This window comes from Schistosoma haematobium, chromosome 4 (assembly GCF_000699445.3).
Source record: "Schistosoma haematobium chromosome 4, whole genome shotgun sequence".
Classification (NCBI taxonomy): Eukaryota; Metazoa; Platyhelminthes; class Trematoda; order Strigeidida; family Schistosomatidae; genus Schistosoma; species Schistosoma haematobium.
In genome coordinates this window covers 30,067,978-30,095,830 of record NC_067199.1, presented here as the reverse complement: position 1 = coordinate 30,095,830, position 27,853 = coordinate 30,067,978, and the positions used below count along the sequence as shown (strand labels likewise).

Here is a 27,853-nt window from a genome sequence, read left to right as displayed (position 1 = left end):
CGCCTACTCCATAAGTGATGTAAGTTGGCAGAAGCCAACTGAAGCTTGTGAATCCGTGCCGACATCTCATCAAACACTCACTGACAAAGGCTGATATGACTCCCGAGATAAATGTAGTGATCGACGTACCCAAATAACATCATTCGATATCATTTGTCTAGGAGTTGACTCAAATCAGTCTTAAACCATTATTTTGAATGTACGAGGTAAAAATCGCATCGCCATATATATATATATATATATATATATATATATATATATATTCGAATACATCTAGCGTTATTATAACATCATTGTCACGAATCTAGTGGATGACGTACATAAAAAGAACAAAGAAATGTGATTTACCATTTGGATGATGTCTCCGAACCCCAGTCCAATATCTAGAAGTTCTCAGATTTTTTGCCATTTTGTTTATCTACCGGGACTTCTCCTTCCATTTATTTCCGGTCAAATCAAATGATTGAGGGAAAATAAACGAAGCCACTTTAACCTGATGGCTATAACTGAATTGGTGTAGTTGTTGTTCGTTACCCACAAGTAAATTGTTTCATGTCATCTCTACATAGTCTTTTCCATACGTTCTCATGATCTACAGGACTTCGTTACCTTAATATTTCCTGTATTTTGTGGGGAATCATTGAACTCTAGCCTTCGTTGGGCGGATGAATTGTCCACTCATCAGCTGTATCTAAGTCTAAACTTATTTATGATCCATAATATTATAGGTTTTTAAGTTACTTTTTCATTTGATTTGGTGTTTTATCCGTATCTTCTTTGTTTATACAATCGAGCACATCCTTCGTAATGTAATTTCACTCATTCGCAATTGTTACCTTGTATTAAGTATTACGCTACACTTAATTTATGTTGTTGTGGAGAAATCTTAAAATTAATATGCCTAACCTTTCACAAATATAATCAGGCATTTATGATTTCGCGAAATATATTCAGTCTTGAATGAATCAAATTTTGACTTAGTGAAACATTCAGTTGGTGTGTGTTAAAGTAATGTCTATGTTTATATATTCTCAGTTAAATCCGTTTACATGTATTTCAAACTATATTCCATGTCCAATCGTGTTTTATTGATTCTGCCTTATCGTTTTGTTCGTGTCTTTATTGTTGTATTTGCAGATTGACAACATAAAAAAGTCATATGAATCTCTTACTGTATGCTCTTGTAAATCGTCTACTGTTATAAACAGTGAAACGATCACCGGCCCTAATTTATGTTCAACCAATAATTCATGTCATCATTTCTTGTCTAGAGTTGAATGTAAACCACAAATTTGTTCATTTCTTGAAACAGATTGTGGTAATCGACGGTTTAGTTTACTTTTAAACGCTGCTTATACTACTAATACTACCACTACAAAACAAGATGATAAGTATTTATTTAATGTTGTACGAACTATTAACCGAGGATATGGTTTGAAAACTTTAACTTCATTTCAGCAAGTGAGTACAAATGTAAATGATAACATATTTGCTTACAAGGCAGAGTTTTATGGATTAATTGGTATAACAGGTTGAGTACGTTTTAATTCTTTCGGTATAATGATTATAATAGTTGATTGTTATTGTCATACTTGGTCTCTGTCACCTACTGGAAAACCAACCCTTGCATTTTTGACTAATTGGGAAATAAATCTGTTAAGGGTGCCAAATGATCAGGTGAAACTGTTAGCGGGACATAGATTGGATTAAAGCATGCTCAATACACGATTACTTTGGCGTACGCTGATTGGCTAATTCTTATCCAATCAGCGCTAACCGATACTTCGAGAACACTATAGGATCTCATGTAAAAAGCTATAAATATACTAACGTTTTTCCTACTGTGCTTCTTAGTTTCATCTAACCTTGTTATTTGGAATATAATCTCTTTCCTGTTCAACCGTGTTCTGATTTGGGGACTTGTCGAGTGAATCGGTGTCCGAGAATACTAAGCAATAGGAACAGCTGGTTTGTAATAAGAGAATTATAACAGAAACATTATCTAACTGATTAATTTTTCAAATTAGCCATCATTTCTCGGAAATCCTAAATAAACTTATCACTGTACACCCGATTCTTTCTACATTAGGAGTACATCCCTATGATGGTCAGTCGTAATGTATATGTCATCTATGACTCTGCTAAATATCATGTGACAAACCACCAACCAAAACATCGATCTCCGTGACCCTGCCACGTAGTCAACCAGCACCAGTAGCCTTGATTCAATTTTAAGTCCTTATTGATCTTCGACATGGTAACTTCTCGCCTCGCTCTGCTCGTTGAGTCAGAACATAATAATCAGCCTCCGTTATATGAATAATATGTTCCAAACGTAAGTAATTTATATACAAATAAACCAGAGCTCATCACACGACAAAATAAAAAGTAACCATCTTACATGACCAAACCAAAAGTGGCTATGAGCAAGGGTGACTGTAAATAATAGATTGGAAATAAATTAAGAATGGTCAATCGTAATATGTTAGTTAATGGGTGTATAGGTAAACATAGTTGAGATCGATGCGTATTTATAAGCTGGAAATTAATAATCCAGAGTAGAACAGGTGTTATAGTTACCATTATTCATAATCCAGATAAAAGAAGTTACGTAATAGTCATGAAATAGATAAGTGATTGGATAACTTTATCATATTGAGCGATTATCCAGACACTTATTAGTTTCATGACTTACATAACTTCTTTTATTTTGATCATGAATAATGGTAAATATAACACCTGTTCTACTCTGTATTATTAATTTCCAGCTTATAAATACGCATCGATCTTAACTATGTTTACCCATACATTTCCTCCTATTCCTCGTATTTAAACGCTCAGTCATTGTTTTCACTTCATTCTAAATAGTAGCAAACAAACAGGAAAATAGCCTTATTGATCAAGACAAGAGCGAAGGACATCTGGTGTAAAAAGGTATGTCTGACGTAAACAAGAATTTTAATTTTTAAGATGAAAGTAATAAACTATTAACTCACTGCAACAGAACATCGTTAGCCTTTTGTACAATGACTATTCTTCGAATCTCCCTGTAATTGAGTTTTTCTCTAATTATTATGAAGTACTTGTATAATGATGTAGTTGATTCATAATTTCTCTAGAAAATAAATGTTCCATTTATTTTTGTTTTTAATTTATCATTTATTAAAACTAACTGTTCTATTTCTTCTGCAGGGTGATTTAGTTATAGAATACTCAGGGGAAGTAATAGATATTACAGAAGCTAACCGTCGAATTATTGAAGCACTTGGTCCTAATGCATTGTCCAGCATAACTTCATCACGTAAAGGTTTCCATCCACTCTCTGAAACCTATTTAGCACGATTCAGTTCACAGTTAAACTTGGTTTTAGACTCAGGAACTAAAGGCAATCTGAGCAGATTTATCAATCATTCATGTGAGCCAAATTTAATTGCTGAGTGTTGGACGGTTGATGGTTATCCGCGACTTGGTAAGTTATGTCTTAATTACTGAATTTTATCCGTTTTAACAGTTGAATTCACGAACTAGACCACCGTTGAAAACCTGGAAGCACTGGACGGCCATTTCGTTCCAGTATAGGACTCTTCAGCAGTGCGCACCCATGATCTCGCACGTGGGACAAAACGGTTTTCAATAGTGGTCTGGCTTAGAGTGACTTGTGAATTCAACTGTCAACATACTACAATCTCCAAAAATTCGCATAATGATTTCATCCGTTTGTCAAATATATATTATTTTCAAGCCATTTTTTATTACTTTTGTTTCATTTGTCAATTATAGGACTTTTCGCCTGTCGACCAATTGAAGCTAATGAAGAACTGACAATTAATTATATTGATGCTCAGTTTCTTTCAACTGGTCTAATGGCTGCTATTTGTCTGTGTTTATGTGGCGCTGATTCTTGTATAAGTACATTACGTCTACCAACATCATTTAAATTATACGAAGAAGAAGTAGTAAATGATACATTACAGAATCCACATACTATAGAGAAAAGAAAATCTAAAAAACTTGACGAATCAACACTTCCTCTAGAAGCATTAACTATAAACAACAGGTGTAAATCTAAATCACCGCCTCCTGTGAAAATATGTGAAGTTGTAACACCCTCAGTAACTTCTCTTTTAGCTGCTGCCGTTTCACAACTTACCACTAATCAACAACGTGATCGTATCCCACTTATTAGTCCAGTAACAATGGCTGCACGTGCTGCATCATCATCTATTTCTTTACATAAAAATCATACAATACAAACAAAAGTAGAGGGTAATGCTGAATCGAATACAATTGGTTTTAATCCAGCTATTCATGAAGATTTTTGTTATAGGTAACTGAGTGTTCAAATTTTGCTTTCTTCTTTCCGACAAAATAACTTTCAAAAGAATTTATTCATGACTTATTATCATAGATTGAAAAACTATAAGACAGTGTATAGTTATCGCATTCTACTTAAAAATCTATTTTGTAATCACTAACTTTTATGTTGTTCCTATGAAACACATATATCAACGATGAATATTAATGTGGTCAATATAAAATAGTATTTGGTAAAAGACAGCACCTGTGAATTCTATCAATTTGATGTATGAGCTGGTACTTTTTTATCAGTATAGGGAACTTGATGACGACTGTCGAATTTTCATAGTTTACATCACGGGTTGATGCTAGTTAGACAACCATTAAAAACTAGGAAGCATTGGACAGCTGGTTAGTATAAAACTCCTCAGCTGTACTTATCCACGACTCCACCAGGAATTGAATCCAGGCCCTTCAGTCTTACCCTCTAGACTACTAAGACAGTATCCAATGGTACATGTCTGACGTTAACCAATTCGTGACTTTCCGGGACCACCTATTACCTGCGTTGGATACCCGGCATAGTAGTAATCCACTTCACAGCTTCTCACTAGAACTCCTGGGATCACATCTCCAAGTTAGTCATTAATGAATACATGATTACTATTATTACTAGTAATAGATTTGTGTAGATTGTTTGATTTTCATCTCAAGTTAGGACGAAACATGTTTGCAGTGGTCGTCTAACTAGGATCCGTCCGCGATGTAAACTATAAAAAACTTTTTTGTTTATTTTTTGAAAGAGTTTATACTTCAGAAACACAATTGTAGTTAGTCTGGGGCTCCTAAATATGTCCTACAACAGACCTTCATATCCATCCATCAATTCAGTGTGAAATAAGAACAAACTAAACAGCTGGTTTTTTGTAGTTCGTGATCATTTGTCAGCATCTAGAACTCTTAAAATACGTAAAGTATTAATGTCCTACTCTTTGATGCCATAAAAAGACTTTATCTAACTACTGACCTCCAGTAGGACTAATTTACTCATCCTACCTTCCACCTAGTATTTAGTCTAAAATCCATATAATGATCACATTTAGTATAAATGACAGGATGTACCAGAATTGAATTACTATTGTTTACTTTTTTACCCTAGACTACTAATTTTTCAATTGACTTGTAACTCATAATCGTTATTCGACTGAATATTTTGAACACATATGAAATACCTTTAGTTTTTTGATACATATTAATACACTCAGGTAGTTGTACAATTATTTCGACATATATTTGTCTAAAACTTCCGGATCAATCCTGAGGATAATTATCTGTTTGATGACGTCACCCATCTCAACAGTTTTGTCGAATCCGAATTGTCTTACTTCGGTGTCATGGTTGTCTTAATATATTGTTTCTTTAATTTGACGGTTGGATAAATATTACATACACATGGTCGTGTTTGCTAATCACCTAAATATGTCCACTTTAAATAGTGATTGACCAAAGTTGAAAAGCGATTAATTGTAAATTGAGTTTTCTAGAATCCCAATGAGAGCAAAACTTACTTCTTCGTCTAATTTAACTACTATCTACTTATTTTTTTGTTTACAGAAGTATTAACTGAACTTATGGCCGTATTTGTTTGTATTTGTAATAATAATTGGCCGTTTTTCTTTTCTATTACGTACATAGATGTGGCGATGGTGGTGAACTAATACTGTGCGATAAATCAACATGCTCTAAAGCATACCATTTAAATTGTCTTGGTCTTTCTGTACCACCATTGGGTATATGGTATTGTCCATGGCATTATTGTGATTTATGTGGTCATCCGTCAAACCACTTATGTTGGAGATGTCCGAATTCATATTGTGAAGAACATGCAAACCACAATTGTATACAAGTTGATAGCTTAGATATTGATCGTTGGAAGTTAGCTAAATCTAGCCTGAATGACGTCACCAATCCCTCCATAGTATTCAGCGTTCGATGGATATGTTCAGATCATGTCGGTTTAAAAATATATGGACCGGATTACCGGCCTGTACTATACTCTGACTCAAATATTCCCACTAAAAAAGTTGCGGTCAGTAAAAATTCAGATAAATTGTCTACTGAAGTTAAACAAAATGGTGGAGAGAGCAATCTAGTAAACTGTTTCATCAACGAAGAAAGAGAAGTTGAAAATATAATTCCAAAGACACCTAATGTCAGCGATTCGAAAATCACCTTATTAAATGATGGTAATACCGCTTCTACTCTTGTCACTACCACTACATCCACAACAGTTATCAACTCTAATGGCGATAGTAACCAAAAACTAGAACCCAGGCGCTTGGAGCCTCTTAAAGTGACACTAAAGCGCAAACTTAAAGCTGAATTAGCAGCCAAAGAAAATAATTCAGTGTCTGGTCCAAATGACGAAAACAACTTACCGAGCAATTTAGTGGATACTACTCCTAATAATACTAATAATAGTAGTTCTGTAACAACCACTTTGAGTGGCAACAATCATGCCGGTAATCGTAAACGCTTATTAATTACCAGTCCTTTGACAGATAAGAAAAGAACACGTCCGTCAAGAGATAATACTTCAAAATAAGACAATTGCATTTTCCTTTATGGTAGTTTATTTCCTGGAGATAGTTGTCACTTTTGTTTTCGGAAAACAGTACAGTTTACCTATATTTTAACTATCATTGTTTATTTGGCACCAAAGTCACCGATATGACTTGCAATATTATCGTTATTATTGTTGTTACTACACATGGTATACAGATCCTGTAGGCTCGATTTTTTGTTCCTATTTTATGCTTACCGTACCTCTTATATGCCCATACATATATACTATTGTGTACAAACCAGCAAAATATTATATCACTATAAGTACGATATGTTTATGGTCAGATTTTATTTCATCCATACTATTATCTCTTCTACAGAATAAGCATTTTATCTTTTTTAATAAAGAAGTATTAACAAATGTAATTGTTTTTCCCTGTTGTAAGATGTATTTCTTTGTTGTCATTTTCAAAATAATAAGTTCCTCTTTGGATTCGAGTTTAAATTTATACTTTATTTTAAACTTGTTATTAAAGTTTACTGGAATAGAATAATACTCATAGTTAACTGATCCCTAGAATTTAGCTTCCCTAAACATTAGACGTGAACAATCATGCAACAATTATTAGTTTGTCTAAAACCTCAAAATTGAATGTTCTCTTTTTTACTAATTCTTATCCGTAGAACATTTCATCTAGGCTCTCAAATGAGTGTTAGTCATATTTATAACAACGTAAACATGCTTTGATTTTTAGAATCTCACGCTTTTCTGAAACGAATAGGTGGATGTCTGTGTTGGAAGTATACTGATTACTTCAACTTATAAACGTTCCAAACTATTTTTTCTAAATAACAATTTGCAGTTACCGGCAAAATGATGATTTCTGATAGTCTGACGGCTAAGTAAAACATAACGTACTTTGAGGAATCAACTGTTCAATACTACGGTATCACTCTACTTAGTGGGATTGATTACTGTCTAACTAATGAATGGATAAACATGGTACGCAAAACTAACGGGGTATATCAGTGGTGCATGCAATATAAGTGGAAGTTTGAAGTAAGCTAAACACTAAGTATGAACGACTATCCCGACCGTTGCTACTACCTTGACGTGGGGGTCGGCCTTGCCATTCGTGATGAAAAAATTCGGCTATACTGGCTGAAACAACCGTTCCTCAAGGTCCTACCTTTCCAGATAGGTCGACTGAAGAATGATAAGACTGAAAGCAGCAAACCCAAGGTCCGAAGGTAAAGTCGTACCGCTGACTGTACAGAGATGTGACAGCAGTAAGGTGTTTCCTCCAGACAACCAGCATAAAGGCGATGCTGCCTTTTCACAAAGGAAAGCTTGAGTTAGTAAAGGCCGACCCTAACAATGCACACCTCACTTTATCCCACGGATAACCGTCTCCGGCGGTAAGGTCCCGACAAGTACGGAGCTAACACAGCTATGGAGACAGCAGCGACATCTATTACTGATTTAAATCAGAGGGTTATGGAAAACCGGTGGGTTTATGAGACATCTAGAGCACTGATAGATTCTCGTAAACTCATACCACCAGGCTCTGAACACGACGATGAGCGAAAACAAATCAGATCTAGGTTAACCAGTGAGTAACGAAAGAGATGGAAAAGTGGACAACTAACAAAGTGTAAGAATTTCGGAGAAGGACAGTGCTCTCAGCCCAGACATTTAGAACGATAGCTGAAACACTAAGGAGCAGTTCGGCTGACCTTCAGCCACTATATAACTACCATAATGTCCAAACAATCTGAATAAAAAAACAGCCCCCGACCCTAGCTGTGGTTCAAAAGTCTATAGCTAATCTGGAATGAGGAAGAGCAGTTGGTCCAGATGGATTAGCTACAGAGTTCTTTAAGTATGGTGGTCCAATTTTAGCGATTAGGTTGACTAATATTTTAGCTAAAATCTGAGGGTTGGATGTAATCCCATCTAACTGGTCAGTCACAACCACTGATTGTCCCAATATATAAGAAAGGATCAAAATCATCCTGTAATAACCATAGAGGGATTAGGTTGACTAATGTAACATCTAAAATACTAGCCTCAATAACTATCGAACGCCTAATGAAGACTCGTGAACTGCAAACACGAGAAAATTAGGCCGGCTTCAGATCTGATCGTGGCTGCATCGACCACATATTCACCATTCATCAGACTAAAACACAGACAGGCTTATCGGAGTTCGACAATGATGGTTTTTCTTGACTTAAAAGCAGTATTTGACTCTGTAGGCCGAGGGGTTCTGTGTCACTGTCTGTTATTGAAAGGTGTACCTCACATGTACATAAACCTTGTGAAGGCTCTTTACACGAACACTAGTCGAGTGAGAGCTCATGGCGAACTGTCATCTGTTTTTGCAACCTCAAGTGGTGTCTGTCAGGGCTGTCCTTTTTTCCATTTTTTAGCTTCATCATAGACCTACTAATGGAAATAACGTTATCATCGACTGAATTTTCAGGGATTAATCTCCTATCAAGAGGTCCACTTATCGAATTAGAATACGCAGATGATATAGTCCTGTTTGGTGAAGACGTTGATAAAATGTAGTGTCTTGGTAGCACTCAGCAACAATCCCACAATGTTTGGGATGCGCTTTCCCTGTAAATGCGAGTCGTTGCTCCGGGACTGGCCCGAGTCAACACCTGAACTAAGGATAGGGAGTAAAGTAGTCGAACGCGTTGACAACTTCACTTGCCTTGGAAGCTGATCAGCCCTAATGGGTTGGTGTCTGACGAAATCTCAGTACAGATGCAAAAAGCTCGTCCGGCCTTTGCCAACTTACGTCACCTATGGCGAAGGCGAGATATCCGTCTATCAATTAAAAGACGAGTGCACTGCGCGGTAGTTTGTTCTGTTCTATTTAATGATGGTAAGTCAGTTGATGACGTTGTGAATCTTCATCGACTGAGAAGGTTGGGCCACGTGTTACGTATACCTGAACACCGGTTATCACGACGCGCAATGCTGACTAGTGTTGAGGATGTCTGGAAGTTAAGTGCGGTCAAAACAAAACTTGGCATCAGTTCACAAAGTCTTATCCATGTTGGTAGAGTCAGACTACTTGGTTGGGGTCCGCGCGACTATCGTAACTAATGGTTGGAGAATCTGGGTGACATGGCTTAGAATCAACTACACTCTTTGTCTTCCTTTAAACCGTGAGGTTAGATGCACTTCATACCTTTCTTTCTCGCTGTGTCTTATCCTCATATAAAATTTGTTTTTTTACTACCACTGAAGTAACTGCTTCTATGAATTTGGTTTTCATCTTATGCTAATGAGTTTATGGGGACTTGAACTGATGCATTTATATTGCCTGGTCCTACGTTTTAACTGAGTAACTGATAAACAACTATGGATGTACACTGTGAAAAAATTGGCTCATTGATATACATTAAATTGAAAATAAAACAATATCACATACTTCTTTATTTCATAAATAATAAACTCAAGTAATTAGGCAATCTAATGGGTCATTTGTGAACTGAATCAAACATGCTTGCTTGTGCGAAGTACATTGATGGAATAATCAAAAATTCAGTATTACAGTATACATTTAAAGACAAGTCTGCAGCGAAGCATCTGAAACAAGATCTACTTAGATTGTTTAGAAAGTCTTAGGAAATTACATTCATCTTCGAATATACGTATTTTTGGAGTTTATTTACAGTTTGTGAGTGATTATTTCTGTATTTACCTTGATTTTCGAACAATATTACATCGCCACACATACCGATAAAATATACAAACATAATAATGATAAAAACAGTACAACAAAGGATAATTTCCATTTTAAATTCTCTTTTTAAACACATGTTTCGATTATCAGCTTACAACAAATAATTTGCAAACGACAACCAAATATTATTACAAAATCCCCAGATAACTGACGTACTACATATAAAAATTATGAAAAAATATGACAGTAATACAAATATTCTCTTCCACAATCAAAAAGCAATACGAAAAATATGTTTCCATCAACATCAAAACTATAGGGATTAGTCGATAAAGCGAAATGTAACTGACTGTACTCTCCATAAATTTGACTCCTGTGTTAAGAAAAATGTTTCGGAGAAAATATGGGTAGGATGTTGTTCAAATTTAATGGTACCAAACACATTTACCAAAACCAATAATCGGTCACCGCTTAAACTTTCTGAAGATGAAAAACAAAACAAAAAATAATTATTAACAATGGTGACGTTCAAACAATTAACAGATATTTGCCAGAGAAAATAAGACCAGATATCATCGAGTATATGGTTTTATGAAAGAGGATTAAATGAGGGTCATCAATTTGCATCCCTTTATATGATCATGACACGACACGCCACGTATTGTATGCCTTTTGGTAACGAATTAAAAACTCATACGCCAAATCAAGTAAATAAATATTTATTTTAGGGTTGAAATAAAAGTAAAGAGAACAATCATATCAATACATGAACCATCCACCTGAAAAAAGTTTAGCTTGGTTAGTTTCCACTAAATCTGCTTACTAAGGAATAAAACATTCAAGATATACAGTAGTTTGCATGATAATCTATTCAGTTATAACTATATCATTACTGGTTCTTTAAAAAGTTGTTGCAGTCATAATCTTTAGAAATAAAAAACAAACTAAACTGATAATCAATAGATGAAAATTTAGTAATATGTTTATTTAACATCGGAGGGTACTCGTCCAGTTTGAAAACTAGAATTCATTCGCTATTTGATCCTATTTCAGTAACCAAAGTGTGTCACATGAATGAAGAATTTACATGATATGGCTTGCAATCTTAAGGATGGTGGATCGTTGTAATCTATCCCAAATTCTGCTCCTAAATCGATATGAAGTATCATTTATCGATAAAAAAATCTTTTTATTTAACTTTCTAGTCACATTTAGTAATATTCCATACCGTTCTTCCTTCAAAAAACAATCGTTTCTTTTGACTACTTCCTTATCTTTGATTTGCTTTAGAAGCCCAGATTATTGTCCTCATTATTTTTTATTTCCTCTTATTGATTCTCCTGTACTTTCTTTATGTTTACGTTTTGTGACTACTTAATGGTTAAGCTTGAGTTTAAAAAGTCAGCAAATCGTCCAACAGCTGAAAAAACGAAATCTAAAATCTTACTAACCAAAAATGGTAAAGTCGTATATAACAAATTACAAAATTGGGAATAAGTACCAATTCATCAAATGGAAACTTACTATGTACTGGTTGACAAGATAATGAGTGTAAGGTGCATGTACTGTCTGGAAGCTTAGAGAAGAAGTCAACCACTAGTTGTTGACCTTCCACACGATTCCCATTCCACAGAAGAACAACATTATCCATAAAAAATCCAGGTAAATCGGGCCTGTTCGGCTTGTCAAAAGCACGATAGTACAAAGCACTGAACTTTTCTCCTGCTTCTGATGCTGTTTTCCACAGTTCGTCATCATTACCCGTAACTTCTGTAGTTTGACCCATCTAAGCAGGGATAATAATTCATTTTTGAAAGGTAATCAGGAGAGCAAATATCACAATGGATTTAGTACCAGGTATACTTTTCTCTACAAACTATTTGGTAGATTACACACTAACTCATTTATCGGCTAAATAACTTCCAAGATGAATTTGCTTGTGATACGAATAATGAAACATCTGTTAGCACCCAAACATATTACCTCTAAAAACTGAAAATCGCATGGCCTCTAGTACATCACTTTGAAATGTTGTATATCCTAGTGCTAAATGAACCAAAATATTAACAACTGGTGTGCCTGCTTGTTTTACGCAAAACTTTTTACAGTTTAGATGTACAGAATGCGCGAATATTTACCAACAATGATCATTTATTCACATGATTTTCATGCAAGAATTCAAAGTACACGAGAGTTAACAAATTTGTCCAGAAAACGAAATGCAGATCTCTCACTAAACTGATGATGCATGTTTCCAACGAAAATTAAGGTTCTCACTAAAGTAATGGCACCTTGGTGCTTCTGACCATACATTACGATCAATTAATTGACCCTAACAGCGAGAAATGAAACAGAATCACTTAGTAATTTTGAAAACAAATGTCCAAATTTCATAGGGTCCAGGGAAGTAATATATGTTTTATATGGGAAAATTATACGGCGTATATTATAGTGACCACTGAAGTGAAAATGAAAATAGCCTCCCCAATTGTATTTAATGATCAAACACGTACTGACTTCATTTTTGATCTAAATCACGTGCAACAAACAAACCACAAAACTATCTGGGTATTCATTTTTACCACACACTTGAGAAAATTTATTACAAAATATCGAGCAGTGAAACCCGATCTGCAGTGAAAAAGTGGAACAGAAGTCGATTGCTGTCAATATTCATCACTAAACTATCAGACAATAATAGCAAAAAACCCATACAATCTAAACAAAAGTGCCAATGAGCATAAAACTAATGTCAAGTATTAGGACCATAGAGGGTGAAATAACAATAAAACCTGCGAATCGAAATGCAGAACAGCACAAATCAACTCACTGTACTTCGAACTGACAAGTTGGTGTCAGTCTTGAGAAAGACATTAATACATGTCAAGTGACAAGTAACATGAGCTAAGGGGCTTCTTACTCTACTGAATGAGTATGTTCAACCTAAAATATCCGTCAAAAGTTTAGGGTAATCTGATGAAACAAATGTAGATACGATTGTCACATATATACTAAGAAATGAAATCAAGTGTCTCTTTGCAAAACACAACCGACAATAACCAAGATTGACTAGTCGTTTACTTTTACCACTCTTCCCATCTACTACAAGGAAAATATTATTTAAGGTAGATAAATTTAAGCAACAAATAATAGGGCACAACAAGTAGCGAAAACAAAACTGAAGACAAATTAGCACCATCTTTATTACAGAGATATCGTAATTCGAAATAGCAAATGAAAGAGAAAATACAGGCTATTAAAATTAAGTAGACGTCAAATTGACAGCAGGAAAATCCGGTTTAAACAGATATTGTATACATACAAATCAAAAAAATATTTTAAGTTCACAAAACAAAACAAATGCATAAATAAATTTCGATATTAAGGAAACCACATTAAAGGCTAATACAGACTAGAATGTTTGACTGAATCAATTCAAGATTAACAACGGGCATTTAGGTTTCGAGATCTGTTTCCAAACCAGATTTTGTAAAAATAACTTTGTTGGTCGAATAAAGATCGAATAAGACCAACTTGAACAGTTGCTACGGCAATCATAAGAACAACTTGAAACAATGAACCGGTCATGATGCGCTCCAAGTTCCCCTCCATCAATGATTTATCTGCAGAGTCAAAATTACTAGAACGTTGTTGCATATGCTCGATGCGTCGTAAACGGCCAAATAATATATCCAATTGTGCCTTAAAAAAGAAATAAACGAGTTATATATATATTAGAATTAGATCAATCCACGGAAAAAATGAAAAATATTTATCTAATTCACAAAAGCAACTAACCATAAGCTTATTAATGTTTTCCGCATGTTCAGCACTTGCCGCTTGAGCTTGTGAACTCACCAACGGATTATTACGTAAAGTTTCGATTGCTTGTCGTTCCAGTTCACTAGGATTATCCCAATTTAAATTAGCATCTACAGAGAAATAGACATTTTTATACGCATAACTAGCTTTTCTATTGTCTAGACAAATTGCGTATGGCATAAGTCGGAAGTATTTCGGAACAGATATTCTGAAAATAAAGAAAAAAATCACGTTGAGAGCACATTACATGCACAGCAGTGATATCTACCCAATGCACTTTAGCAATAAATCTGAGTAAGGTTGTAGGCGAGTAAAAACGCCTTTTTGAAATTATGACGAAGTCTTCAGTAGCCGTTTTCGGTAGTACATCTCACTAACGTGATTTTATGTCATATTAAAGGATAAATAAATCATACCGCGGACAATGTTTATTTTTTATTTTTATTTTAATACATAGATATTGGTACAAGAAGGCACCAAATACATATGCGCCACACAAATCTCATTCGATATGTGTGAGGGCTGTGATACTGCCCGGGTGCCCAAACCGAAGCAGATGGTTTTCTTAGGAGGCCACTCCCCGAGCATTCGACCTGAAGGTCTGATCCACAAGGCAGTGGAGCATCGTAAGGAGATGCAGTCCCATGGAAGCCAGTGACCAACAATTGGTTCATACGCCATTTGTTCCCGCAGGGTGCTGGGGCCCATATACACCATTGGTTTGGAATCCGGTTAAAGCGCCGGACATTCACTTTTCGTCCTCTCGTTTTCGTAAACAACACCCCATCTGCGAGAAGGCAGTGAGTAGGACTTCCCTGGTAGAGGCTATATACGCGTGGCCATGTGAGAGCATTTCGAGAGGGAGAGCGGACTCTCCCCACTCTCGGCCGTACCAGGGCATTTGGGGGCAATGACATTGATTACATAACTCAACCAGTTAGTCATAGATAAGGTAGGATACGAATATGCAAATTTCCAGGTTGTCACTAAAATTCCCAACACTGAAGAACGTCGTATGGATATGTATTAACCGGAGTACAACAGGAAGTCAATGGAAAAAATTAGTGGATACAACCATTATACGTGAAAAAATTGAAACATTTGAGGGAGAAATGAAACACAAGGAACGACAAATATAGAGAACTATAGCGTCCAGGATAAAATACAGAGTAAATGATTTTGGAGACAAGAGGGGTTTCAAACTCCTTGATATCATCTTCAACTACTAATTAGTTTTATTGCTAACCCAAACTGCTTCACTATGCAGATTAGGTCAACGAGCAAAAGTGACTATAATGTAAACTGCTAAATCTTCCCAATAACTGTGGCCAGTGAGTGTATTCAAAGCAAAAGATATGAAAATAGCAATTCCAACCGACAACACTGGACAGTTGATTATAATCACTAAGAATGAAGACAAATGTGACTCTCTACTACACCATATATTTGGAAAAATGAGGGACACAGCCTAAAAACGTCATAACATAATCAAACTACTCTTAAGGTCAAAAGCGTTATTTAAAAGCCCATAAGAAATCGACATTGCGCATCCAACACTTATTGAGGTTAAAAGTTCATAAGTAACCTGAAGCTAGAGAGACCAGCTTTTTCAATATGTTAAATCCAAAAGCTCCATAATGTATTTATTTAGTTTTTTGTTAGATTAACTGAGATTTTAGATAGTTTGAAATTTGGACGGTAGTCTACTACACAGACCATTATTATAGCTGATCTCCCCGGTTGATAAAAGGAAATATTCTTGTGATCAGAGGAACCAGTTTGACCAAGTTTCTAGGCCTTCGACTTCTATAATCATCTGATAGCTAACCAGACAGGATAAAAAAACAACCAGGAAGGTTCCAAACTCAGTTGCAATGTACCAACCACATCAAATTACTGGGAACTATTTATACGAATGAACTGGCTGACGTCTTTCGTGCTAATTAATACAGAGATGTATAATTCAAAATATTACGTGACCTCAAAATAAAATTCCACATATGTAATGGTCCGTCACAAACATACTTCCAGAAGTTACTTCCTTCTGCTTTTTGAGGATTATATTCTAACTGAAAACGTTTTTACTGAGAACATACTGCTGACTAATGAACATTTTTATGAATGCCTTCAATAGCAAAGCTGCGTAGTACAAAAATTGAATAGAGACTAGCTATGGGTCTGGTTCGTAAAATTCTCTCATTCATCTATGCTGCTTAAAAAGACGAAGGAAACCTATATTGAAACATTGTTGAGCTCACCAGATCGCTTCACTTGTTTGAGGATAATCTTATTTAAATAAGTTGTCTTTGTTCAGAAAGTCTTAATAATAACTTCATTGAGGTTCTACTAAAACAAAGTTGAAGTGCCTAGGGTATTCAAGAGACAAAGAGACATTCAGTGAATGTGTAACACGAAAACGAAACGGTAAACCTCAAATACCTAATTTTACTCACCAACTGTTGAGTCATGCCTGGAATTCTTAGTGGACATATACTGATCTTTGTATATAGCACAAGCTCAAATAACTCCCGAAAATAAAACTGAATGTAACAGACGTTTTATCGCAAGTCAAGATACTGACTAATACATTAATATTCTTTAGCTGACTTAGCCACAGGTGCATCATAAGGACCTATCGCTATTCAATTTTATAATGACTTCTCGATATATATATATAAAGTCAACAGGAATGAAAATAGGTTTACCAGTGAATGGAGCCTCGTTAGTATGAATACTAGAACTAAGACTCGCTTTGAATGATTTCCAGGAAACTTTCATAAGATATGTTTCTATGTGCGTACATGTCCACAGAAGATTAACGAACTAGCTTGCAACTAAAAACTGGAATGATGGACTTACGAAACTTGAGAGTCTGATAGCGGTGGTCGGATAGCGATTGGTTCTCCTTCGGGATCCCGAATGAATATGCCGATATCTAAATGACCTCCTTTAAGAACCTGTAAAGTAACACACTCAAACTGGTAATTACTTGATATTCGACATCAAAGTTAGTGATTGGTCTATAGAAGTAGCAGTGCTTCACCCCGGGAGGTACAATTACGACCAAAGAAACAAAATCAGCCTGATTCTGTATTGGATCTTCACGTGATGGTAAAGAAAAAATTTCATCTAATTGGTACTCCGACGAAGTATCTCTCCGTGACTTTTTGGGTCTATTATGAGAACTACTTTGATCTCCAGCTTCCCACTGAGATCTAGATACAGTGTTATCACTAGGATCTTTAAACAGAGTGTCCTTGCTATCATGAAAGTGACGGCGTTCGGACAACTCAGGACCATGGTTAGACACCATAGAGCCAAGTTCATTATCGAAATAGTTTGGTGGTGGCTGATTAATTCCAGCACCTGGTACTTGTCCTTGAGACAAACGGTTGTCCAACCCGATATCCTTGTATATGAAATCATGTGCTTGACCACCTGGACTCGGTTGTGGTCCACGGACCATGTTTGGGAGTGAAATATTAGACACTGTTGGTATCTGCTGAGCATTGTGAGTTGTTTTTTTATGCATACTTGTATACACACCATGACTAGAACCTGACTGGTCATGTTTTTGATTGACAATGGGAGACTCATGATTAGAACCACGTGTTTCATCAATATTAACATTCGAACTGTGATCAAATGACGATGAATCTTGACCACGTGATGCTTCATGAAAACGTGGAGAATCGAGATGACTAGGCTTTCCGTTTGTTGGATTATTTACATGATTACCATCTGAAACTATTGGGGACGAGTACGTGGAATGAGTGTCAAGATTTTCAATGGGTGTATTTGCATTAGCCTCTTGGTGCATAAACTGCCCGCTAGCTGCTGACGCAGTATTAGGATACTCCCTTAAATTGACAGATGGCTGACAATTTACGGTCAAAATTAAAAACAAATCCAAAATCCTCCCCAGTCGTCCCATCACAAACATGAAAACTCCAAACCACCGCCTTTAGAGTAAATGAAATTGTTGAAAGTTAGTAGCGAGGGCAAACAAAATATGGTTTCGTTTGCCGGTTACTGTCTCGTATGGCTGAATAACACAAAAACATAATAAAACTATCCTTTTAATGGTTTTTGTAGGTACAGAAAGTCAAAAGTGTGCCTAATTTGATCCTTTTGCAAGGATATTGCCAAATGAGCCAAATAAGGAAACTTCCTCATACCTACTGAAATCCCAAAATCTTGTTAACCTCCAACAAAGCTACTTTGAAGGAAAGAGATTTGTCCAGTTGATAACAGTTAAATTAATTGCTCCGAAATATTGAGGAAGGTTATAATATAAGGTGAATGATTCTGTAGTGACTCACTTTTATCACGAGAACACGATTGGTTCATTGAAAACAGTTATTATTAAACCAATTGTACCAGTGACTGTTTTAATGTGCTTTTGTTTAACTGTGCTAATCATAGCCATTTTGCGCTTCCATTACCTTCCATCATTGTTCCGCGGTTTTTGGTACTGTTCGCACGTACTCCTTCCTCCTGTTTCCACTTGTACCATTCCTTGGCACGATCTTGGTATTCGTTCAATACCAGGAGATCGCCAACGAAATAAATTTGGTTACGTTCAACCTTCGCCTTCGGATTTACTTGGTAGCGGTGTTCATAGTCAGTCTCAACTCGACGCCACGCTACAATTCAAAGCCAAAGATGCCACGGATATTTGGAGTTTCATAACACTTTTGTCTGTAAAATCTTAACAGTCGCAACGTGTCAACCCGGTAAAATCAAATTTCAGAAGTGGAGGGTTCGAATATATACTTGTAAAACTGTCGATATGTCAACAAGCGTTTGATCTAAGCTGGGTACTAGTTTCAAGGGAAGCGTAACACGGCATATCAACTCGCGATCCGATGTGGGTATGTAATCAAGCGCATCTAGTAAACCCGGTGGTGTTAGCAACAGTGTCGAAGAATGACGGGACTGTCTATTTTGAGGATTTATTTACCGCTGCACTTAGCCTAACTATCCGTCAAGCTAAACATTAATTCCTTTAGCCATGGATGTTCGGCTATCAAAAATCAAAGTAGTCTTCCTGTGAATTCTGAAGTGTAAAGAACGAGAGAAGTACCAAGGATATCTGAATGACATGCTATGGCACAGGCAGATACTTGAAGCTTCACTTACGGTTGTGTTAGTTAACACAGTTGACTGTAACTATATAGCAGTAGGGGCGTTATCACTTTAAATTAGGACATAACTGTTCTTGTTTCCTCCTATTACGCTTTGTCCATTTGTCTCGGACGTCGTGAAGTGTTCGTTTTGAAGAAATGCCAAGTAACGTGAAATTACTGGCAACCTCAGGTATCATGGGGTAGGACAAAACATATCGCATTGAGCTTTTCGGATCATTATCCATTAACCTCGTTGCCATGGCCACCTGCAATACGAACAATTTATAAAATTAATCTTCTGACTTACAAATCTGTCCCTGGTTTCTTTCTGCTGCAAGCCAGTGTCCAGCATCTCTAGTTCCTCTTCAGATGACAAAGGGAACTGCTGACTTGATAATTCGCAATCGAATTATTGCGGATGTTCGCGTTCACTGAACTTCGCTAGAAGCAGCTTTACATTTGTACTCAAGTCAGTAATAAATGAAAACATGTTCTGCATCATTGTATACAACCTATCAAATCTGAAAAACTTTACTTGACCGTATAGGTGACTTACTGGGCCACTGGAGCACAGCCTACGTGCTTAAATTCTAATGTTGAAGGTGATGTATCTAATTTTGTCGAACTACTTCATTAACATCTAAATAGTAATGAAACGTACTTAGCAATTGACGAGGCGACTCTGTCGAAAAACAGAATGTTCCGATATTGTACATGGCTAATACCAGCCTGCATCTCAAGAACATTGGTGTTTACTGAATTGTAAAGAAATCCTTCTTTACGCTTCAATGCACCTCTAGGAAATGTTAGTAAGAATATTGTACTGACCTCTTGGGCTTCTCAGTGTTCAGTGGCAAGGTGTTATCTTCCGTTGAAGTGTTTTTACGGTAAAGTTCCAGTATTTAGAGGGACAATAGCATATCCTTTGCAGACTGAAGAGAATCTATAGTAAATTAACATTTCTATGTTTGTTACTCACCGAATTCGTGAGTGACTTTACATTTCACAACTGACCATTTGTCATGTGGTCGATCGCAGTTTTGCAGTTGGATATCGACCGGCTCCGTTGGAAAAAGGCAAAGTTCTTTCCCAACAATCCATTGCTTGGCTGCAATCATAAGTTGTTTCTTGCTAGGAACGTCAACAATGATGTATTGTTTGTACGCGCGTATTATCCGCCAGCTTCGAATTGTTCCAGACTCGAACTAGGCTAAGAAGATTTAAAAACTCACACTAATTCGTGTCGCCAAGACTGAAGCAGCTCCTCTAAGTGTAGCAGAGTGAACTATATCTAGGCCATTAAAAATGCACTTGTCTGTATGCTAGAGTCTCTGGTACACCAGTCCGGTGCTCCGGTCCGCTGTTGAGGCTCCTGTTGACTTGCGAGTGAAGCTCTAGTCGAAGCAATTTGTATGTGGTGGTTTTAGTGCTTGAAATTATTGTTCTCGCCAAGGGCTCCATGGGATATCTGTCGTTGTTGGCGGGGCCATTAGGACCTAACAACCTGGAAACCACGGTTTCGGCTCGTTGAAGAGGGGCTCCATAACGAACTAAGCTTTTTGAAGGAGAAGAAACCTATTGACTAGCTTGACCTGGTGCTGAGGGCTATCTTCTGTCGCTTCCACGCATTGATTTCTTGCTTTCTTGAACTGCCTGAGTGTGCAGTCTTCGCTGAGTCGTTCGTATTCAGCACAGTAGCACATTTAGGGTTTTAGCACTCGAAAAGTGTGATTCTCGTATTTCTTAGTGACCTTTTGTCGTGAAGACTTGTTCATAACATGAAGGTCGTATGCAGTTGAAAATCCCGGAGGACCTCCAAGACTTGTGGGCGGACTTCCCAGTTCACCTGCCGTATACTCTACTGTAAATCTGATACATCAAAACGTTTGAAATTACAATGCCTGTTGTCAGTGTGATACTGTAACTCAGTCTTGCTAAAAATAATGGACGGCTATGGCTGTGGGATCGCTTTTTCCCAGGGGAGCCAGGATTAGAAACCCGTCAATTAGAAATTCTTTGCTTGTAAATATGCAGTCTAAGCTTAACAGCGTCTGACTGTTTCTTCACTGAGTTGCTAACTTTACGTTCCGAACAATTCAGTCTCTTTAATGATGTTAAAGAACCGAGCTTTATTAAAGTTGTCTTGTCCAAAGTGCGTGCTGAGTTTCAGCATATCCTCATTGTCGTTGGAGATTGTTCCGTCAATACTAATGTTGTCAAAGACACATTTCTTTATTCCATTACGAGTTTTCGTTTGTTTATCTGTTCAAAGAATATATTTTTTCACGGTTGTTAACGATGTTAGTCAACAAATCTATTATGACTAGAAGTATTCGAGTCATTGGTCTAGCTAGTAATTCCCGAAGTAGTGCAAAAATAAACCAACCAGAGCTAACTGAACACAACCGGACGTATTATATTCAGAAGTCGAACTCAGAGGCCATGAAATACAAAAGAACCATTATCATTATTATGATTGCGAAGAGAAGTACATTCTCAGTCAGTTCGAATTAACATTGCTGATTGAGTGTGTATGTCATAGCGTATACAAAATCATGTAACAAGGAAAAGGAGTGATGTATGATTGTGGCTACAAAATATAAATTTGTGTTACTATTAGTCTGTAGCGGTAAATAAATCCCCAAAATAAATAGCTCTGTAAGTTTTCGACATTGGATGCTGACCATATGTTTTAGTGGACTCATCTAGCTGAAGGCGCTCGGTCAGGCATCCGCACCAGATCACGTGTGGTAACGCCGTGCTCAACATCAACCGCAATCGCTAGCCAGATTAGATCAGAGAATCCCGATATATTGGTCATTGCCAAATATACTCTTCCGATCTCCTCGACTCTGTCTTTTGATTTCTCTGGGTGGGAACGAAATATATTAGGTGTTACTGGTAGAAGCGTTGTCAAACACTGAATACCTGTGACATCATCATTGGTGAGCCCGACGTGATCTGGTACACCTATTTGCAACTGTGAGTCTGTTCCTTTTTTAAGATTATTATATATCATTGCCTTGTTTTTTTATTTTTTTTAAACATTGTGATTTTTTTCGTATTTTTTCTTAGATATATATATATTTCCCCTCGTTCATTATCGTACTTCATATTTCATCATGACCGAACAGACACCTAACGTACTCAAGCTTAAGACCTTGTCCCCACCTTCGTTTCAACTGATGCCTTTCTGGCCCGACAACATCGAACCTTGGTTTTCCTACGCAGAAGCCGACTTCTCCGAGCACGGCGTGATCGACACACGTGCACAATTCCTCGCAGTAGTCAAGGCACTACCGCGCGAATTCAAAAGTTATGTAACACCTAGTATGTTTACTAGTGATGTTTCCGATCCTTACGAAACCTTGAAACGTTCGATTCTTAAAAGAGGAGACCTAACCGATCGACAAAGGTTAGAACAACTCTTCAATAACATCGACCTGCAACATGGTTCTGCGACAGACATGTTGCAACGGATGAGAGAGGTAATAGGCCCAAGAACTTTCGACGAAGGTCTATTCAAACAACTCTTCTTGTCAAAACTTCCCCAACAGGTGCAAGCAGTTCTGGTCTCGTTCCAGAACAACGCCTTAGACGAGCTAGCTGCATCTGCCGACCGCATTTTAGAAATTACGAAACCTTCTACCACCGAGGTATCTTCAGTCAAAGAAAAGCCTCAAACGACTCAGAATGATATAACCGATTTATGTCATACACTCACGCGTTATCTTAGTCTTCGTGCCGACCATAAGAGATCGCGCACCCCACGTAGAACCATTTCACGTAAGCGATCTGTCTCTAGACAACGAGAGACGGATAATCCCAACTGGTGCTGGTATCATAACCAGTATGGAAAGTTTTCCAGAAATTGCAGAAAACCCTGCAATTTTCCCAACACGAAACCGACTGATTCGAAAAGCAATTCGGGAAACTTCCAAGCCGGCACGCGTTAACGGCGACCGTAGCCGGCGAACAAAGCTGTCTGTTATTCGTCACAGATGTGACAACGAGAGTTCGCTACCTCGTCGACACTGGCGCAGAAGTTAGCGTTCTCCCAGCAAATCCTAACGACCGACTACACGAATCGACCCTAAACTTACAGGCGGCAAACGGAAAACCGATCGCTACGTATGGCAAAAGGTACGTTTACCTTAACGTGGGTTTACGCAAACCCATTCACTGGATCTTCGTTGTTGCAGATGTTTCTATGCCAATCATTGGTATGTATCTTCTACAACACCATAATCTGATCATCGACACGCGCAAACGGAGGCTAGTAGACGGAAACACTAATTTATCCGTTTGCGTAACTTCTTTTACTGGTTGCAAATTATCCCCAGTCACAATTAAACATGTGATAGACCCACTCTATCAGCCACTTCTCGATAAGTATCCTGGGATACAACAAACGCAACCGAGATTACCGTGTGTAACCAGCAACGTTACACATCACCTCACGACTACAGGACCACCTGTATTCTCTAAAGCACGACGACTAGCTCCCGAAAAGCTAAGGTTAGCGAAAAACGAATTCGACCATATGATAGACTTAGGAATCATACGACCGTCAAATAGCCCATATGCAGCTCCGTTGCACATGGTCCCTAAAAAGGACAGCAACGATTGGCGTCCAACTGGTGACTATTGGCGATTGAACGCGAAAACCATTCCCGATCGTTACCCGTTGCCTCACATTCACGATTTGACAGCTACCTTGAAAGTTACAACTGTCTTTTCGAAAATCGACTTGGTTAAAGCATATAACCAAATCCCTATGGCTACTGACGACATACAGAAAACAGCTATCATAACTCCCTTCGGACTCTATGAATTTTTGCGAATGCCTTTCGGTCTAAGGAACGCTGCTCAAACATTCCAAAGATTCATAGACGATGTTTTTCGAGGTCTCAACTTCGTACACGCGTATGTTGATGACTGTCTAATCGCAAGTCCGGACAGAGAAACACATCTCAAGCATCTGGATCTTGTTTTCGAACGATTACAAAAACATGGCATTACTGTAAACGTTCAGAAATGCCAATTTGGAACCGACTCGTTAGACTTTCTGGGACACACTATCGATGCTCAAGGTATCCGACCCCTTAGAACCAAAGTGGCGGCCATTCTGGATTACCCAGAACCGACCACCGTCAAGCAATTACGCACGTTTAACGGCCTCGTAAGTTTCTATAGACGTTTCATACCCAAATGCGCATTACTCATGAAACCGCTAACCGACCAACTTCGTGGAAATGCGAAATCCATTAATTTAGACGACACCGCACGAAAAGCATTCTCCACAGTTAAGGAACTGATTGCTAAAGCAACAATGCTCGCCCATCAGGACACCGAAGCACCCATTAGTATCGCAGTAGACGCATCCGACTCAGCAATCGGTGGCGTCTTACAACATAGGGTTAACAACTCCTGGCAACCCTTGGCATTTTTCTCTAGAAGGTTGCTAGACACCGAATCTAGGTACAGCACATTCGGTAGGGAACTTCTAGCTATGTATTGTGCTGTATGGCATTTCCAACACTATATCGAAGGCCGTGAATTCACTCCTTTCACGGATCATAAACCGCTCACTTTCTCGCTAAGCTCTCCTTCTGACAAGTACTCTCCCCGTGAGTCTCGACAACTGGACTACATTTCGCAGTTTACTTCGGATATTCAACACATCTCTGGAGCAAACAATGTAGTTGCAGACGCTTTATCTCGCATAACTTCCTTGAACAGTTTCCAAGGCATCGACCTTCTTAAACTCGCCGAGCTTCAAAAAGAAGACAGTGATCTTCAGCACGAGTTATCGTCCACAACACTTAAACTACGAATCAAACAGATGGGAACAGGTAAGGAAACCTTACTTCGTGACACATCTACAGGTAGGGATCGCCCAATCGTGCCGAAACATTATCGACGCAATGCCTTCAACACATTGCACAAACTTTCGCATCCAGGTGTTCGTGCAACCATCAAGCTTATAGCAGAACGGTTTTGCTGGCCTGGCATGAATAAAGACGTGAGGGAGTGGGCACGCTCCTGTGTAAGCTGGCAAAAATCTAAGGTTATCAGACACAATAAATGTCCCCTGGGCTCGTTTAAAACTCCCGATGCTCGTTTCGACCATGTTCATCTGGATTTGGTAGGACCTTTACCAGATTCAAATGGATACTCTTATCTCTTAACCTGCGTAGACCGTTTCACTCGATGGCCAGAAGCAGTACCTATTAAGGACATCACTGCTGAAACAGTGGCCCGCACCTTTGTCGAACGATGGGTAGCAAACTTCGGTTGCCCTTCAACCATCACTACAGACCGCGGACGTCAGTTTGAATCTGAACTTTTCCGTCGTCTGACCACACTTTTAGGAATCACTCGCTTCCGAACGACCGCCTACCATCCACAAGCAAACGGGTTGGTAGAACGTTTTCACCGACAACTGAAAGCTTCGCTATCAGCTTCAAACGTTTCACAGTGGACCGACGCTCTTCCACTTGTCTTACTAGGTATTCGCAATGCAGTGAAAGCCGACATTGGATACACTGCGGCTCAACTCGTTTATGGAACGACACTTCGACTTCCAGGAGAATTCGTAGATCCTTCATCCTCTTCAACGAACATGGATCTAACCTCCTACACGAACAGGCTTACAAACGCAATGCGTTCAGTTAAACCTGCTTCCACTCGACCTCAATCAACTGATGTTTTCGTTCAACCTGACTTACGATATAGTACACACGTTTTCATTCGTCGAGACTCGCATCGACGACCCTTAGAATCAGCATACGAAGGACCTTTCAAAGTTCTTCAACGCGAACCGAAGTACTATATAATCGATAAGAACGGAACAAACGATAGCATCAGCATCGATCGCCTCAAAGCAGCGTATTTAGAAGGAAATCCTATCCACGTCGATTTTCCTTCGGTACAATCGAACGATACGACTTCACTCATAATTCCTCAACCGACAACCAACACTAGCGATGATACTTCGAATGTATCTGAAAATATACCTAAAACGACGCGTTCTGGAAGAAGAGTAAGATTTCCAGAACATTTAAACGACTACTGCACGTAAGGCACTACTCGACATTTGATATTATCTCGATCTTTCTTTTTACGATATATAAATTTTTTAAAAAAATTTTAATATGCTTATATATTTATATTTTTTTACTTAAAAAAAAACAAAACAAAAAAGATTTTTTCAACACTATTACGTGTGCTTGAGTATATTTTCCATTTTTTCGCCGACATTGTGTTTTTACGCACATACGAGTGTATTTCGACATGCACTTACACTTTCTTTTTTCTTTTCCAGGACGACTGTAAAAGAACGATGCAGTTTACGAGGAGTCGAAATTTTCGTTGTAACTCTTTCTTTTTTACTATGTTGTACCTCGGTCCCATATAGTAAGGAAAGACGACCAGACGCTGCTACACTTAGTAAGCTATCAGAAGAGTGTTTACCAACGACAAACTCGTTGGGTTTAAACTTCTGGCTGGCCACGTCTTAGGGTCGTCACTGCCCCACTAGGGGGGAGTGATCTGTAGCGGTAAATAAATCCCCAAAATAAATAGCTCTGTAAGTTTTCGACATTGGATGCTGACCATATGTTTTAGTGGACTCATCTAGCTGAAGGCGCTCGGTCAGGCATCCGCACCAGATCACGTGTGGTAACGCCGTGCTCAACATCAACCGCAATCGCTAGCCAGATTAGATCAGAGAATCCCGATATATTGGTCATTGCCAAATATACTCTTCCGATCTCCTCGACTCTGTCTTTTGATTTCTCTGGGTGGGAACGAAATATATTAGGTGTTACTGGTAGAAGCGTTGTCAAACACTGAATACCTGTGACATCATCAAGTCGTTAACTCTCTTTTTCTTCTGCGCATCTCTCTTTTTAGCTAACCTCTCTAATGTTGTTTTTTATGCTTAAACGGCATCAAATGTACCTCGACGCTAGACAAGGACCCTTAACCAATTCTTACGTTTCTCGTGCAGTAAAAACGTTTGTTTACAATATTCGAAGGCTACTTCGGCGAGTCGTCAAGGTCGCTTGTTGGTCGGCGATATTTGGTTTGCTGTCTGTTGATTGAGGATCCGCCGTCGTCATGGCACACAAAGGCCATAAAGAGTTTGCTATTCCGAATACAGAGTGCGATGATTGCCACTTGGATCTTCTTCAAAAAGATCAGAAAACAGGGTAATTGTTGTAGGCATGACAAATGTTTTCAGGTTGCATTCTTACTCTAGCATTAGATATAAGGATTTGGTAAGTCATGTATCAGTAACCATGCTCATCTAAAGTTTGGATTCGCCACTTC

General features: G+C 38.0%; 3 protein-coding genes across 3 annotated transcripts in view; 2 read left to right on the top strand and 1 right to left on the bottom strand.

Annotated features, from left to right (window-relative positions):
• Positions 1-8,104, top strand: part of WHSC1L1_2 (Histone-lysine N-methyltransferase NSD3) — a 31,013-nt gene extending 22,909 nt beyond the window's left edge. The window contains exons 13-16 of the mRNA XM_051216173.1: positions 1,138-1,461; positions 3,193-3,469; positions 3,781-4,327; positions 5,992-8,104. Of these exons, the coding sequence (XP_051066735.1) occupies positions 1,138-1,461; positions 3,193-3,469; positions 3,781-4,327; positions 5,992-6,901 (2,058 nt within the window). The 3' untranslated portion in view covers positions 6,902-8,104. The remainder of the gene's footprint in view (positions 1-1,137; positions 1,462-3,192; positions 3,470-3,780; positions 4,328-5,991) is intronic.
• Positions 8,105-9,393: 1,289 nt separating this feature from the next.
• On the bottom strand, positions 9,394-19,232 carry NXT2 (NTF2- export protein 2). The gene is made up of 5 exons (XM_051216172.1): positions 17,377-19,232; positions 17,247-17,344; positions 14,364-14,595; positions 12,090-14,267; positions 9,394-11,045 (listed from the first exon to the last, which is right to left on the bottom strand). The coding sequence occupies exons 1-4, from the start codon at positions 18,328-18,330 to the stop codon at positions 14,007-14,009; spliced, it is 1,545 nt and encodes a 514-aa protein (XP_051066734.1). The 5' UTR covers positions 18,331-19,232; the 3' UTR covers positions 9,394-11,045; positions 12,090-14,006.
• An 8,245-nt stretch (positions 19,233-27,477) lies between these two features.
• Positions 27,478-27,853, top strand: part of ABCB11 (ABC transporter B member 11) — a 53,172-nt gene continuing 52,796 nt past the window's right edge. The window contains exon 1 of the mRNA XM_051216171.1: positions 27,478-27,801. Coding sequence (XP_051066733.1) covers positions 27,755-27,801 — 47 coding nt within the window. The 5' untranslated portion in view covers positions 27,478-27,754. The remainder of the gene's footprint in view (positions 27,802-27,853) is intronic.

What these genes read in the sequence shown, in the direction of transcription:
- NXT2 (XM_051216172.1), bottom strand. Translation starts at nt 18,330, where the DNA reads ATGTTTGTGATGGGACGACTGGGGAGGATTTTGGATTTGTTTTTAATT. An exon ending in CTATCAGACTCTCAAGTTTC is followed by an intron (nt 14,596 to 17,246) that starts GTAAGTCCATCA and finishes CTTTATTTTCAG; the next exon opens with AATATCTGTTCCGAAATACT. An exon ending in AAAACATTAATAAGCTTATG is followed by an intron (nt 14,268 to 14,363) that starts GTTAGTTGCTTT and finishes TTCTTTTTTAAG; the next exon opens with GCACAATTGGATATATTATT.